The 15,555-nt window shown below is 35.8% G+C and overlaps 1 protein-coding gene across 3 annotated transcripts in view; it reads left to right on the top strand.

Moving 5' to 3' along the window:
• Positions 1–15,555, top strand: part of PPIL6 (peptidylprolyl isomerase like 6) — a 92,913-nt gene that overhangs the window by 39,698 nt on the left and 37,660 nt on the right. The window contains exons 5-6 of one of the 3 annotated variants that reach the window (XM_074187321.1): positions 874–930; positions 3,390–3,679. In XM_074187321.1, the coding sequence (XP_074043422.1) occupies positions 874–930; positions 3,390–3,448 (116 nt within the window). In that variant the 3' untranslated portion in view covers positions 3,449–3,679. Of the gene's footprint in view, positions 1–873; positions 931–3,389; positions 3,680–15,555 lie in introns of those variants that run through there. The other 2 variants (XM_074187320.1, XM_074187322.1) reach the window with 2 other exon arrangements.

The following is a 15,555-nucleotide window of genomic DNA, read 5'->3' as shown; positions in this document are numbered from 1 at the left end:
GGCAACTTTGATGCAACCCTGACAAATTCTTAGGCTTGGTACTAAGTCACAGCCACCTTGGTGGAGGGAGCTTACTGTCTGTCTCTCAGGTCACATAACCACATTAATTGCAGGCACTTGTCTTTCACACCTCCAAGGGATCTCTCCTTTCCCCTTTTCTCTCCCCACCTTTTCCTACCACCATCCTACAGGGCTTCATCACCTCTCCCTAGGACTATTCCATTAGTTTCCTCTCTGGTCTTATTTCTCCATATCTCCTCTCTCCAGTTCATCCTCCATGCAAAGGGACAGTATTAAAACATATCACACCCATATGAGCTCAGTAAATTCCATGGTTCTCTGCTACTTTTAGGACTAAATACAAACTCATTCAAAGTCCTTTGCAATCTGGCTTCAACCTGCTTTTCCAGGTTTGTTACAGGCCCATTCCCTTCAGGCCCGCCCCCCCAGCCCAGCCAAATTCACCCTTTTGATATTTCTCATACACAGCCTTCAATCTCCTATCTCACTGTCCTTGACAAAACTGATTCTCATGCTTGCAGTGTATCCCCTTTCTCTCCTTCAAGTCTTAGAATCCGTGGTTTCCTTCAAGATAAAGGTCACCTCCTACATGAGGCCTTTCATGATCCCTTGCCACCTCCTACCCCAAGCTGCCTGCCCTTCTCCCCACCAAAAAAAAGTCACCTTGAATTTACTTTGTAAATATTTTGAGTTCACTTATGAAAAGTACATATTGTTTTCACTGATCAAATGTAAGTTCAAAGTCTTTCATTTTTGTCTTTGTATTCTCAGTATTTAGCATAGAGTTAGCATTTAAGAGCTATATGGTTAATTGATATTCACTTTATCTTTTATTTATCTCTTATTATTCAGATATCCACATGGGAAAAGGAGATGGTGGTGAATCAATTTTTGGACCAACATTTGAAGGTATCTTTAAAACATAACCAGAGGGCAGCTGGGTGGTGTAGTGGATAGAGCACCAGCCCTGGAGTCAGGGGGACCTGCATTCAAACCCACCCTCAGACATGTAATAATTACCTAGCTATGTGACCTTGGGCAAGTCACTTTAACCCCACTGCCTTGAAAAAACCCAATCCTCCAAAATAACCAATCTACTTATGGCCTATATCACATATTATATATTGAGTTGTTGATAATAGCAAAAATAAATATCAGGCATAATTAGGCCTAAGCCAAACTCCCAATCAACAAATGGATGCTGATTTTTTTTTTTAAAGGTTTTTGCAAGATAAATGGGGTTAAGTGGCTTGCCCAAGGCCACAAGCTAGGTAATTATTAAGTATCTGAGGCCAGATTTGAACTCAGGTACACATGACTCCAGGGCCGGTGCTCTATCCACTGGGCCACCTAGCCACTTTGATGCTGATTTTTTAAAGTGTCTTTATTTTGCATCTAAAAATAGATTTTCTTGGCAAGGATACTGAACCTATTTCCTTCTTCAGATCATTTGACAGATGAGGAAACTGAGGCAAGGTTAAGTGATTTGCCCAGGGTCACATAGCTAGAAAGTGTCTGAGCTGGATTTGAACTCAGGAAGATGCATCTTTCTGACTTCAAACCTGGTGCTCTGTGTACTATGCTGCCTAGCTGCCCAGAAATAGAGTACATACTCTCAGCTAGGAAATGCTTATTAGCTATAGTATTTTACAGTTTATCAGTGGTCTATAAATGACTACAGTGGGGTAACTGAATTCTCTATGCTTATATTATAGACCATATACAGAAATTGACCTATTTAAATTGAAGGCTATTTGACACACTTAATTAAGTTGAAATGAGAGGAAGTGTATTATAGTGGCCCTCAAAGCCAGAAGGATCTAGGTGCAAGTCCTGCCTCTGAAATAATAGTTATATGACCCTGGACAAATTTCATTTAAGCTTTAAAAGTTCTTGACTCTAGAACTACTGGTTGCAAAGAAAGTGGCAATTTTCATTGATACAGAGTAACTTTCATTGGTAGAGGGAGTTTCTTTACCTCATAGTTTAGTGTACAGATATAGTCCCTATCCTTATTGAATTAAAATTTTAATTTTTATATAATTAAAATAGAGGAAATAGTACCTGAGAATTGATTTAATAATCTCTTTCTAAGGAGTAGTAGGTTAAGGAAATAAGGGTTATACTTTACACATAGTCATTGCTCAATAAATGTTTTTTCATTCAATGTATCATTAATTTTATGTAGGGGCGGCTAGGTGGCGCAGTAGATAAAGCACCGGCCCTGGAGTCAGGAGTACCTGGATTCAATTCCGGTCTCAGACACTTAATAATTACCTAACTGTGTGGCCTTGGGCAAGCCACTTAACCCTGTTTGCCTTGTAAAAACCTAAAAAAAAAAAAAAATTATGTAACCATGTGGAGAAAATTATATAGAAATTACTCAAATTGTCTAATTACAATTTTTATCACTGAATAGTCACATTATTTTGGTTCGGTCAGTCTGCATACAAGTCAAATAAACAAGCAAACCTCATCAAGAAACAGGACTTAAGAATAGTCCTTGTGAAAATGAAAAAGTGGGTGGCTAGGTGGCACAATGGATAAAGCACCAGCCCTGGAGTAGGAGTACCTGGCTTCAAATCTGGTCTCAGACACTTAATAATTACCTAGCTATGTGGCCTTGGGCAAGCCACTTAACCCCATTTGCCTTACAAAAACCTAAAAAAAAAAATGAAAAAGTAATTTTCATCAGATAAATGAAAGTTTCTGACTGAAACCAAAAAAGGTTACATTTTTACATAGAATTGTATGATAGAAATGCCACCAATTTTCTTCAGAGAGTAAGAGCATATTAACTTCTAGTTGTAAAGTAGCAAATGCTGACAGGAACATATGAATCATGGAAAATGTAATAATAGATCTTCCAATTTCTACCATAACTTATAAATGTCCTTGATGTGTCTTTCACTTTTCAGTTTCATTGCTTGCCCTTATTATAAAAGGGAATTATGATTTTGCTGATTTATCCCAATATCTGAATATTCTTTTCTAAATCTTTACTCTACAAATTATTTACTGGATTAAACAAGTCAAAAACAATTTGTCAACACTAAATATGTATGTATGTATATATATATATGTATATATATATAGGTATGATAGAATTCAGGGAATAATTAACAGAGAAAATAGGGAATTAACTACATATATATTATATATATATAATATGTATATATATTTATAGAAGGGGCTATTCCAAGAAGCATGCATGGGCTCTTTTAAAAAGGACCCAGATCTCATAGAGGGTCATTATTCTTTTCCCTCCCTAGCATAGTCTGATTACCATATATGTTCCATAAACTAATCCCAATATCTGAAGATTCATTGTTATACAAATTGGAGTTCCTTACTTTATCTAATCATAGATCCATCAAGATACACATGGAAGCAGAAAATTCCTCTTTTAGACCTACTAGGTCCTTAAGGAGTGAAACATATTTGGAATGCTCATACTCTTCATCTCTCCATCCCTACTACTGCCTTCTTTGGCTTTCTGAAACCCAACTAAACTCCCATCTTCAAATCCTACAGGAAGGCTCCCAACCCCCCTTAATGCTACCACCTTCCCTCTTTGATTATTTCTGTTTATCCTGTATATATTTGTTTGCTTGTCTCCTCAATTAAATTGTAAGTTTCTTGAGAAAGGGTTGGTCTTTTTGTTCTTTTTATATTCCCCAAGTCTTAGCAATATGTTGGTACTAAGCTTAAAAAAATGTTAATTGACTGACTCTTCTTGTTCCATGAATGCAAGTTGTCATAGGGCTTGTAGAAGAGCTAAAGAATCAATATTATAGCTCTATAGGTGAAACCTGGGTAAGAAAAAGAGCCCATTCTTACCCCTCAATGGGCACTTCCTTCTGATTTCACCATCTATGTCCATGGTACCACTATAACCTGTGTCCTGTTGTTACTGAAAAACTTGCTATGACTCAACTCAATTTAATCAACATTTATGGTTTTCAAGAAATTATTCCAAGCTATAAACTGGGTCTTATCTAAATTGTGTCTCTGTATTATTTAGCCCAGCACTGTATTATTGGCGTTTATTTATTGAATGAATGGAAGAAGGCAGGAACAACCTCCTAGTTCTTGGGAAGTGGAGTTTCCTAATGGTGGCATTTTTGAGGTTGTCTTCCTAGGTGACACAGTGAATAGAGCACCAGACCTTAAGTTAGGAAGATTCTTCTTCCCAAATTCATATCTGGCCTCAAATACTTACTAGCTGTGTGACCCTGGGACAAGTCTCTGGGACAGTTTTCTCATCTGTAAAATAAACTGGAGAAGGAAATGGCAAACCACTCTAGTATCTCTGTCAAGAAAACCCCAAATAGGATCAGAGTCACTCAGGATTGGAAATGACTGGCCACCAATAGTGATCAGGATAGCTCTACCCTTGCAGAATGAGGTATTGCTGAGGGCCAGGTACCTCTTGTCTTGTTGTGTTAGCTGAAGTCTGCTTGTCCTATTTCCAGTCCTGAGCCAAAGAGGGAGACTGGACCCCCTAGTCCCTTGAATATATCTCCCATTGTACAGGAAGTCATTATTGTATTGAAATTTTGGCTGAGAGAGCCCCTGGAGGTTATCTAACTCTGTAGTATAAAAACTTTCAGTGACTTTTTCAGATTACAAACAGTAAAATAAAATTGAACAGAAATGCTTGATACATGCTTACTGGTTGACTTGGAACTTATTGATTAGAGTTCTTTCTGTATAATAAAAGATACTTATCTTTAAACTTCAAATGATTATCTATTTGATAGAATTAGTGATGGGTAGGATCTGTGATTTCATTGGTATAGGAAACTTCCCAGGGAAGAAACTTCCTCTATGGGATGCAGGTTTGTACCTTCTCTGCAATTTATAGTCTTAGAAGCTTGTCCAAGTTAAGTAACTGATACAATGTGAAAAAAAAATGTGAAATTAAAGGGTCCAGTAGTACCATATCTCAAACTTTCTAGTGGCAGTAACCATCAAAATGTAGTACAAGTTTAAAAAATAGAGAAGTTGATTAGTGGAATAGACTACGTGCATAATGTACAGATCCAAAGATCACAGCTAACAGTGTTGAGAACTCAAAATTTTACAAAAACTGCTAAGAAAAAACAGACAGTAGATTGTCAGAAATTAAATTTTTATAAATATCTTTCCTGATATGCCAAAAATAAGCTTCAAATACATACACACCTTATTGAAAGTTAAATTGATTTATTCACCAATTTTTCTCAGCCATGCTTGTTGATCAAGTCTTGTGGAAGGAGACATCAAGTCTGCAACTTTTTTGTATTGCCTGCATTTTTGCCAATTTGGGGGGAACTGAGATGCCAGGGCCTACTATCTTTTACTGGCTAAATTGTCTTTATCCTATATGAAAGTTACAGATAAAAACTGGTCCCACTTAGAAGCTATCTCTGATCTCTAGTGATCAACCCTAGGAACTGCTTCCTTGAAACACTTAAAATAAACTTATCTTAATTCTTTTTGTCCTGAGTTTTGTCTCTTTATTCAGATTAAAAGACCAAAGAATTACTTAGCTATAGAAGTATGCATCATAAACAAAAGGGAAGAATAAGGAAGAAATTATCTTATCTATAGACTGTAGAAGAGTTTATGAACAAAAAAAAGAGGATCAAAGTTTTGAATATATATACAAAATAAAAATTTTTGCACAAGCAAATTCAGTGCAACTAATATGAGAAGAGAAATAATAAACTGGGGAAAGGATTTTTGTTGTAAATTTCTTTGATAAAGACTTCATTTCCAAGATACTTAAGAAACTGATTCAAATTAATAAGAATAAGAGTCATTCCCCAATTTATGGTGTAAATCACCAATTAGATAAATGAAAATTAAATCAGTTCTGAGCTTCTCTCACCCCCAGTAGACTGACAAAATTGACAAAAAAAGGAAAATGATAAGTGTCATGGAAAGATTATGGGAAAACAGGTAAAATGGTGTACTGTTAGTGGAGTGGTTTTATAAAGCATCTTGGAATTAATGCCTCAAACATTGCCAACTATACATAGCTTTTGATTAACTTGCCCAGGGTCACACAACTAGTGTCAGATTTGAACTCAGGAAAGATGAATCTTCCTGGCTCCAGGCTCAGCACTCTATATACTGAAGAGCAGTTAGATGGTACAGTGGATAGAGTCAGGAGGACAGGAGTTCAAGTCCAGCCTAGGACACTTAGATCAGTCACCTAACCCTGATTGCCTCGCATCCAGTCATCCTGACTCATATCTGGCCACTGGACCCCAATGACTCTGGAGGAAAAAGTCAGACTGGTTACTTAGTACAGTACCCTCACTCAAATCCAATTCATGTGTCTGTCATGGCATCACCTCACTGATGTTAAGATCTTTTTCAAAAATGAAGGACAAATATTATTATCATTGTTTATTATTATTATTATTATTATTATTATTATTATTATTATTATTATGGTCTTTGACACAGCAATACCACTATGAGTCCGAGTGATCAAAGAAAAAGTAACAAATCCTATAGATAATTCATTTATGACAACTCTTTTTGTAGTTGCAAAAAACTGAAAACTAAAGGAATATCAATTGGGCAAGAGCTAAACAAAATGGTATCTGAATGTAATAGATTCTATTGTACTATAAATAGTAAAGAAAGAAAGGTTTAGAGAAAACTTGCAGGCCTCCTATGATATAATCCTTCTGGAAAACAATTTGGAATCATTCCTAAAAGTCTCTGTGCTATGCTGCCCTTTTTAATATGTATTTATTATATTATTCTGCATATTAACTTGAAAGATGTTGGGAAGGGAAGTAGGTAGAGAATTTAAAAAACCTACAATATATGCTTCTCTTAAGAAGTATATATTTACCTAAAAAAGTATATATTTTATATGAGAGATACATGCTCATATACATCTATGATATACAAAATATACAGAATAATATCAAATCAATAGAAGATAGTTTAGAGAGCAAGGGAACTAGCAGTTATGGAGATTAGAATAGCTTCACATGGAAGATAGTGCTTAAAGAAAGGGATTCTTGGAGGCAGAGTGAGGAATGTTCCAGGTTCAGAGAATGGCCAGGGCAGAGCTAATGAGATGGAATGTACTTTAGAAAGAAAAGGAAAAATGCCATTTTGGCCAGACATAGAGGCAAGAAGGGATTTACTATCTAATGAAGCAGGAAATATAGTTTGGGGACATTTTGTGAAGGGCTATAAAAGCCAAACAGGAGTTTACATTTTCTTCTGGAGGCAGTAGAGAGTGTATTGCATAGGGAAGTGACATAGATCAGCACTTAAGGAAAATCACATTGGCAGCTCAATAAAGATTGGAGTGGTGAGAGACTTTGCTCAGGAAGTACAAAAAGAAGGCTGTTAAAGACATGATTATTAATCAAGATAATAACTATAGGAATAGTAATAAGGGATGGATACAAGAGACTTTTTTTTTCATTTAATAGTATTTTTCCCAATTACATGTAATGATAGTTTTTCAGCATTCATTTTTATAAGATTTTGAATTTCACATTTCCTCCCTTTCTCCTCCTTCCACAAGACACCAAGCAATATGATATAGGTTATACATATGCAATCATGTAAACATTTTCATATAAATGTGAAAGAAGAATCAAAACAAAAGGGAAAAAAATCACAGGAAAGAAAAAACAAGTAACAGATTCATGTATGCTTTGATCTCCATTCAAACTCCACAGTTCTTTCCCCTGGATGTGGATGGCATTTTCCATCACAAGTTTTTTTGGAATTGTCTTTGATCATTGTCTTACTGGGAAAAGCTAAGTCTGTTATAGTTGATCAACACACAATGTTGCTGTTAATGTGTACACTGTTCTCCTGTTTCTGCTCACTTAGCATCAAGTTATAATAGTCTTTGTAGGTTTTTCTGAAATCTGCTTGCTCATCATTACTCCTCAAACAACATTTCATTACATTCATATATCACAACTTGTTCAGCCATTCCCAATTGATAGGCCTCCCCTCAATTTCCAGTCCTTTGCCACCACAAAAAGCTACTTTAAATATTTTTGTACACATAGGTCCTTTTTCCTTTTTTTAAGATCTCTCTGGACTACAGGCCTAGTAGTGGTATTGCTTGATCAAAGGATATCATGCTAGAGATTTTTGTGAAAGTAGGAGGCAAGGCAGCTAGGTGGCATAGTGGATTGAGCACCCCACCCTGGAGTCAGGAGTACCTGAGTTCAGATCTGTCCTCAAACATTTAATAATCCCTTAGCTGTGTGATCTTGGGCAAGTCACTTAAGCCCATTGCAAAAACCAAAAGAAAGTAGGAGGCAGAGCTGGCAATTGATTGGTTATATGAGTTGAAGACTAGGGACCAAAGATTATGATTTGAGATCGTGAAACTAGAAAACTGGAAGAATAGTGTTACCCTCAGTAGAAAATGTGAAATATTAAAGAATGGTGGGTCTTAGGAGAAAGATAATGAATTGTTTTAGAAATGTTGAGTTAAAGACACCTATGAGATATCCAGTTTTAAATGCCCAGTAGGCAGTTGATAAAACTTAGTTGAAAGTCTGAGTTATATAGACATGAAAACTTCCTCATAGAGACACATAATTAAATCCATGATAGTTGATGAAGTCACCAAATCTGAGAGTTTGTAAAGAGAGAAGAGAACAGGACCCATGACAACCTTAGGGCGGGCCTACAATTAAAGATTAAGATGGAGACAAGTCAACAGAGTAGATTGAAAAGGAGCAGTCAGGAAAGAAAAGAATGAGGAAAATATCAAAGAAGAGAGAGTGGTCAATGGTGTCAAGGAAAACCAAAAGAATGAAGACTGAGCAAAGGCCATCAAAAATGGCAATCATGAAATCATTGGTAAGGAGGAGAGAAATCGATTTTTTGTTCATTGAAAATGATAACTTTGGAAATCCATTTCAGATGGTGATACCAGAAATCTGATTACCAAGGTTAAGATGTCAATGAGCAAAAATATACAACAAATATTTAAAAAGAAGTAAATGAACATAGGAAAGATATGGATGAGTATAGAAAACTAAGACTTTGAGAAAGAGGATAATAACTTATGGTAGGATCAAATGAGGTTTTTAAGGATATGAATAATTTGAATGCATGTTTTAAGCATCTGGGAAGGATCCAGTAGATGAGAGATTGGAGATTAAAGAGGAATAATGGATGATTGCTCAATTCTAACCCTACTAAAGCATTGGGCTGTGCTAATCCTGAAGAATTGGGGCAGGAGGATGAGGAAAGGGTGCTTAGTTCCCACCAGAAAGACATCTGCCTTTGTTTACTAATAGGATTTGAATGCTCTCAGCAATAACCTGAAGAATCGTGGTGGCTATGATCCCAGAGTAGCAATGACTTCACTGTGCAACCTCAAATTACTGTTTAGGATCACCTGTGTTGCATCAATAAAGAACAAAACAACTACAGTCAGTCTCCCTGTCTACCCTGGCAGAGGAGGTCACAATTATCATTCTTCTGGGGTCAGCCAGTGTTGTATATAGGATTAATTGCAATCCATTTGCTGATCTGATACTATAAGTCAGCTCAGTCAGTCACTAATATAGCTAGATGAAAAGAAAGTGGGAATGATTACTCCCAGAACGTAATTTTTGGTGCCCCATGACTATTTATAGTACAAAATTTTAGCCCAACCTATTTATAATATAAATTATAAGCCAACCTATTTAAACTGTTTAGAAATTAGTTGATTTGCCTTTTAATAATTTGCCTTTTAAGAAATAGGGGGAAAATCACAGGCAGCAAAATTTTGAGAGAAGTTTAAATGCTTTTCTTTTAACAGAATTTTAAAAAGGTAATACTCTTACTGTCTGATAGCACTTTTAGATATTGATATTCATTTTGATAGATCTCTCACTGCAGTACTTTGTGAAGTGAATGCAATGTTTTTATATTCTACTGAAAACTCGAGGGGAATTAACATGGTTACATAGTCATTTAAAATTAAAGTGTCATTTTGCAATTCAGACAAAAAGCTTCCAATAAGAACTCAATGGTCTATAATTTTCAAATCAACATTTAAAAAGTAGCCACTTGGAGGTTAGGGGCAGCTGGTGACACAGTGAATTGAAGAACAAGTCACTACTTCTGTTTCCTCAAGTAGGGATACCTCCCAGTGGTGTTGTGAGAATCAAATGAGAAAGTACTTGTGACATTTCTGATATATTTTAATTGTTTATTCTTTTCCCCTTTCCATCCCTTAAAAAGTTCATTTACTTCACTTCTTAGCATGAACTTTAAAAAACACATTTATATAAAAAAATACTCTCCTGACAATATCCAGAATTTTGGTGAACCCAACATTAAATTTAGGTTGAACATCAGCTCAATTTTCTATGTGGCTTACTAAATGTGGGATGATAAACACATAAAGTATGCAGTGATAACTAAAGAAAGACTATGCCTTATATTTATCTTGCATGAGATGTAGCATCTAAGAGTGGGATAGGTATCCCACCTCAAAGTCAGAAAGACAGACCCACCTATGTGGGTCATTTCACATCTCATTGCTTTGGGCAACTTTCTTAAACTGTAACTCAAAGAGAATGAGCCAACTTACCTTGGTGAAGAATGTTTCCTCAGCTAAGCTTTCCCTCTATCGCAAGACAGATCTCAATTCTTTTTCCCATAATTTGTATATACTTAATGTATATTTTGTCTCCCCTAATACCACCTTCAAACTATAGGTCATAAATTGAATATTAAAGCATTTTTCATCCACTTAGCTTTTCCTGTGTGGATTATATAAAGTGATTTCTTATGGTGTCTTTTAAATAAACACAAAATTAAATGAAGAGGCTCAGGGTACGCCTTACCTAAGTATGCCATCAACCATATGGAACTGAAAGTTTCAGTTTGTGTCTCCAGAGAGAGACTTCAACATAAGTTCAAAGTTAAGTCTTTCTTTGGGTCCTCCCCTTTCCTTCCTCACTGTGTGGTTTATTTCTTTATAGAAATCATTGACTCATAATAAAATAAAAATAAGCTCATTTTCATCTGGAGTTGAATCAAAGTCATTATAAAAGCATATATACAAAAAAAATTATATACAGCAAATAAACAAGTGGGTTTTTTTTAAAGCAAGAAATTTCTAAGAAGGGCATAGGCCTGTTTGCCAGTCAGAGAGGAAACAGAAAGGGGATAAATTTGCCAGGTCCCAATAGCAGCACCAATCGGACAAAATTCTATTCAGGAAGATCACAGCTTAAGCAGTGAGCTAGGCAAGGCTTCCTTTGCTCAAACTTGTATTAATTCAGGGTAGCAGTATCCTTCACTTGAAATCAGTTGGCTCATTCATAGAGTCTCTCATCTCTTTACCATTTTCCATTTGCCCCTTTCCAGCTGAGTAAACCAGTTTCCATTATCCCCCTTGCTAATAAGAGACTACAGATCTTACTTGAATTTGTATTAGTGAGTATACTAAATATTCTCCAGTGATGTACTCTTGGCAAATAATAATATTATTACCATAAGCAAGAGAAGTTTGAAATCTGCTACTCTATAATGTCTTGGGAGTTTTATGCAATCAGTGAAATATTTATCACTATAAGAAATATCTTTTCTATTTGGACCTTGCTCAATATATTCTCCATTCCAGAGGCAAACACCATTGTTGAGTATATGCCCCTTTGCTTTTATGCTTGGCTTAATAATATTTGGAGATTTACCATTATCTCTGTAGCTACATTTTTTGAGGAATCTTCTAGGAGCTTAACAAAGAAAATAAGAGATTCTGTGTTAGAGGAAGGCCTTTGGAGCTGAGTCAAATGCCCTTTTGTAAGGAACAAAATAAGTTTTTGCAACAACAAATGAAACTTTTGTAACTCAAAATAATTGCAGGGGGAATCTTCTTTATCTGTATTTTTTTGTTATTTTTGTAATTATAAAGATGTGGTTTGCTGAGAATGATTACTTTTTTGTGATTAAAATGGTTTTTATTAAGATATCTTAACAAAATGACACACCTCTTTCATGGTGAGAGAGAGGGATCAACAATAATTACTTTTGAAAGTCTTCCAGTTCCCTTCTCAGATTTTCATTTGATATTCTTATTTGACAAATGGGCAAATAATCCATGATTGAATATGGTATAAAATGTAAACTTCCATTACTAGTTACAAAGTAGGTGGAGGGGAGAGAAAAATACTTAAATATGCTTAAAATTTCTCTATGGTTAGAGAACACCATGGTGATTTCTTAAAGTCCAGTAAAACCTCCATGAGTTTGGCCTTAAATAATCAAATTAAACATGTATTAACCTCAAGTTGTCCTAATGAAGTAGGGGTAGAGAAATAACTTTTATACTTATTCATCATTTCCCTCTGCATTGACCATATACCTTACATTAACATTGATTCCCCTCTTCCCCCTCAGCCCATTAGTCTAAGCTATGAACTTTTTTGTTTTTTGCAAGGCAGTGGGATAAGTGACTTGCTGGAGGTCACACAGCTAAATAAGTGTCTGAGGCTGAATTTGAACTCAGTTCCTCCTGAATCCAGGGCTGGTGCTCTAACCATTGGACAACCTAACTACCCCTCAATGAACTTTTAGTGAAATACCCTGCCCCTTCCTGGAAAGGACTTGGTAAATTCCTATCCCCAGGCACAAAACAAGTCTCCATCAACAAAAACAACCTGAAAGGATTAAGTCTTTGACCTGCTCCCCCCCCCCCATCTACATATCCCTAATTGCCTCATCTTTGCTCTCTGAGTTACTGCTCTCAGCTAAATTATCTCATCTTCCTGCTGCTTAAAAGCTCAGCTCACTACTCAGTTGAGTTGCTTACCTTCCTGTGAAGCTAACCCTGTCTGGGGGAGCATGGTCCCCCTACTTCTGTGTCCTTTCTTACTTCTTCCTTTGAAGAACAACCCACTCTGGGGATCACAATCCCCAAAATTTTCCTACCCTCTTCTCCATACTGCTGGACCTTTGTGGCTGGATCCACTGGCTCATAGATGCTTTCCTTGTTTCTCTTAACTGTCTTTGTTCTCCCCCAGCCCAGTTTGTAACTATCTCTTCTTTGCTTAAATTTTTTATTGTCTTTAAAATTCACTTTCTCTTCTTTGTTAAAGAGATTAACCAGTGAATTTTTTATAGTACTTATGAATTAAAGTCAATGTCTTTTCTTACCCTCTTGAATCAGAGACTGGTGATTTCTTCACCCAAAATAAACCCACAGAGATCCTTAAGTGCAGCCCCCCACCCCAAGCCCATTCTCCCAGCCTCACTGATAAGGGACAAATTTCTCAAAAAAGAACAAACAGAATTAAGTTGACATACACATTTATTAAAATTTCTCTTAGCTAGCTTATTATACAGAAGTCCATAGGGGGTCCCCACTAGAAAACAGGACCCCAAAATGGAGTTTTGGAAAGGGGTCCTTATACTTTCCACTATTAGAAGGTGGAATTTGAGAAGCTACTTTTTGGCTTTGTCCATTAAGGGAGTAGTCTTCTACTCAGGATGGGTCAAGGTATCAGACATAACCTGGAGATATGTCCAGGATGACATGCTAGGAGGAATGTGCTTTATCAGTTATGCTAAAACCTTTACAAAGCTTGTGAACTTTTCCCCTTCAGTATGTCAGTGCCACCCATTGATCACTAATGGGGATTAGAAGTCAATACCAGTAAAAACCTTCTTTAAATACTTCTTATTTACTTGTCTGGCAAAATACTTTGCCACCACCAAGAAACCTGATATCTTTAGAATTTTTCTTTTATTTTCATTATTTTTTTTTCAAAAGTGAACTTCATCTATTTTACATTTATTACAATTTAGGATTATCTTTTGAAATTTTTGTTTTACATTTTAAAATTATATGTGGACAACTACCCAGTTATTCTTGACTCTAGTACTTTAAATTTCATCCATTTTTATGTATAATTGCATTTTTACAGCAGTTTTTAATCTTCCTCTTTTCTAACAGAGTCTAATTAATTCTGTGTATTATTTCTGGGTAGGTCTTATCTTCACTTCCCATCTACCCATTTCTAACTTTTAGTCTTCACTATTATGTCTACATTATCTGCCAGAGCCTGCTTTGATTAATTTGGAGCCACCCCATTTTAGACTGCTCACTTATTTGCATAGAAGCAATTACTAAATAAAAAAAAATTACCCACAAAAGTATGATAGACACAAGGCATTACTCCACTTCTTAAGAAACCAGAAGCATGAGATCTTAGCCTGTTCATGAGGTCATGACCATTTAAAAAATAAAACAAAACAACTAAAAGTTGAAACATTCTCAGCTAAAGTCCTGCATTACTGCTTCATTGTGGTTTGAAAGCTCTTTTTGTTTTGTTTTTGCAAGGCAATGGGGGTTAAGTGACTTGCCTAAGGGCACACAGCCAGATAATTATTAAGTGTCTGAGTTCACATTTGAACTCAGGTCCTCCTGACTGCAGGCTAATGCTCTATGCACTCCACCACCTAGTTGCCCCTGAAAGTTATTAAAGGTAAATCAGTGGAGGAGTCCCACGGTCTGTCAGACTTCCTAAAGTTTGAAAAGCCTTCTGAATATGGATCTAGGAATAGATATATTCACTTAGAAGATTAATTTAACTAAATTCCAAGAGGCTCAGCCCAAAGACTGACCAAGAAGTTACTATTTTTATTATCATTATTATTTTAACATCAGTACTTTATGAAGATTATTGTAATCAACGGAGTGCCCAAACTAAAGAAATTAGTTTATTATCATAAATCCTCTGAATCTAATCATATTCTTAGAAGAATGACTGTTAGACAATCTGTAGCAAGCTTTTTGTTTGTTGTTTGTTTTCTACCTAGATAGAAAGAAAGTTTGACTTTTTTTTTTTTTTAGTTTTTTGCAAGGCAATGGGATTTAAGTGGCTTGCCCAAGGCCACACAACTAGGTAATTATTAAGTGTCTGAGGTCATATTTGAACCCAGGTACTCCTGACTCCAGGGCCGGTGCTCTCTGTCCACTGTGCCACCTAGCCACCCCGCAAGTTTGACTTGTTTAAAAAAAAAGCGAATTATAAAACATTCTCCAAGGAAATGAATTTGCATTTCTTTAAACTATATATAAAAATTCTGCAGACAGGGAGAAGGGAAGAGAGGAACATAGCTAAATCTTAGCTTAGCTTGTAAATACTTTTATAGATAAAAATCATGTTTAATCAGCAGGGTGCCTGTTTCCCAGCAATGATGGGAAAATAAAGTTTGTTGACCTTCAACCTTAAGTAGTCTAAGCCTTTCTCTTTTTGCTATTAATTTTATGAACAAACCTATCTTATTTACCATTAATATTCAGGTTAACTGCCTTATATCAACAATAGTAGATCTGTTTTTCTAGAAGCTATTTGGAAAAATGGAAAGTAATATGGAAATGAATCAAATGTTAAAAATTTGACAATTTACTCAAAAACACTTACAAATGAGAATATATAAGGTGTTCTTTTTTGCTCATTATATGTTACTACTAATTAAGACCATGGAGCAAAATAATTTAAAAGCATCATTGAGATAACCTATTGATCTTTCCTA

The sequence above is a fragment of the Macrotis lagotis genome, chromosome 5 (assembly GCF_037893015.1).
Source record: "Macrotis lagotis isolate mMagLag1 chromosome 5, bilby.v1.9.chrom.fasta, whole genome shotgun sequence".
In the NCBI taxonomy this organism is placed as follows: Eukaryota; Metazoa; Chordata; class Mammalia; order Peramelemorphia; family Peramelidae; genus Macrotis; species Macrotis lagotis.
This window is presented reverse-complemented; position numbering and strand designations above follow the sequence as displayed.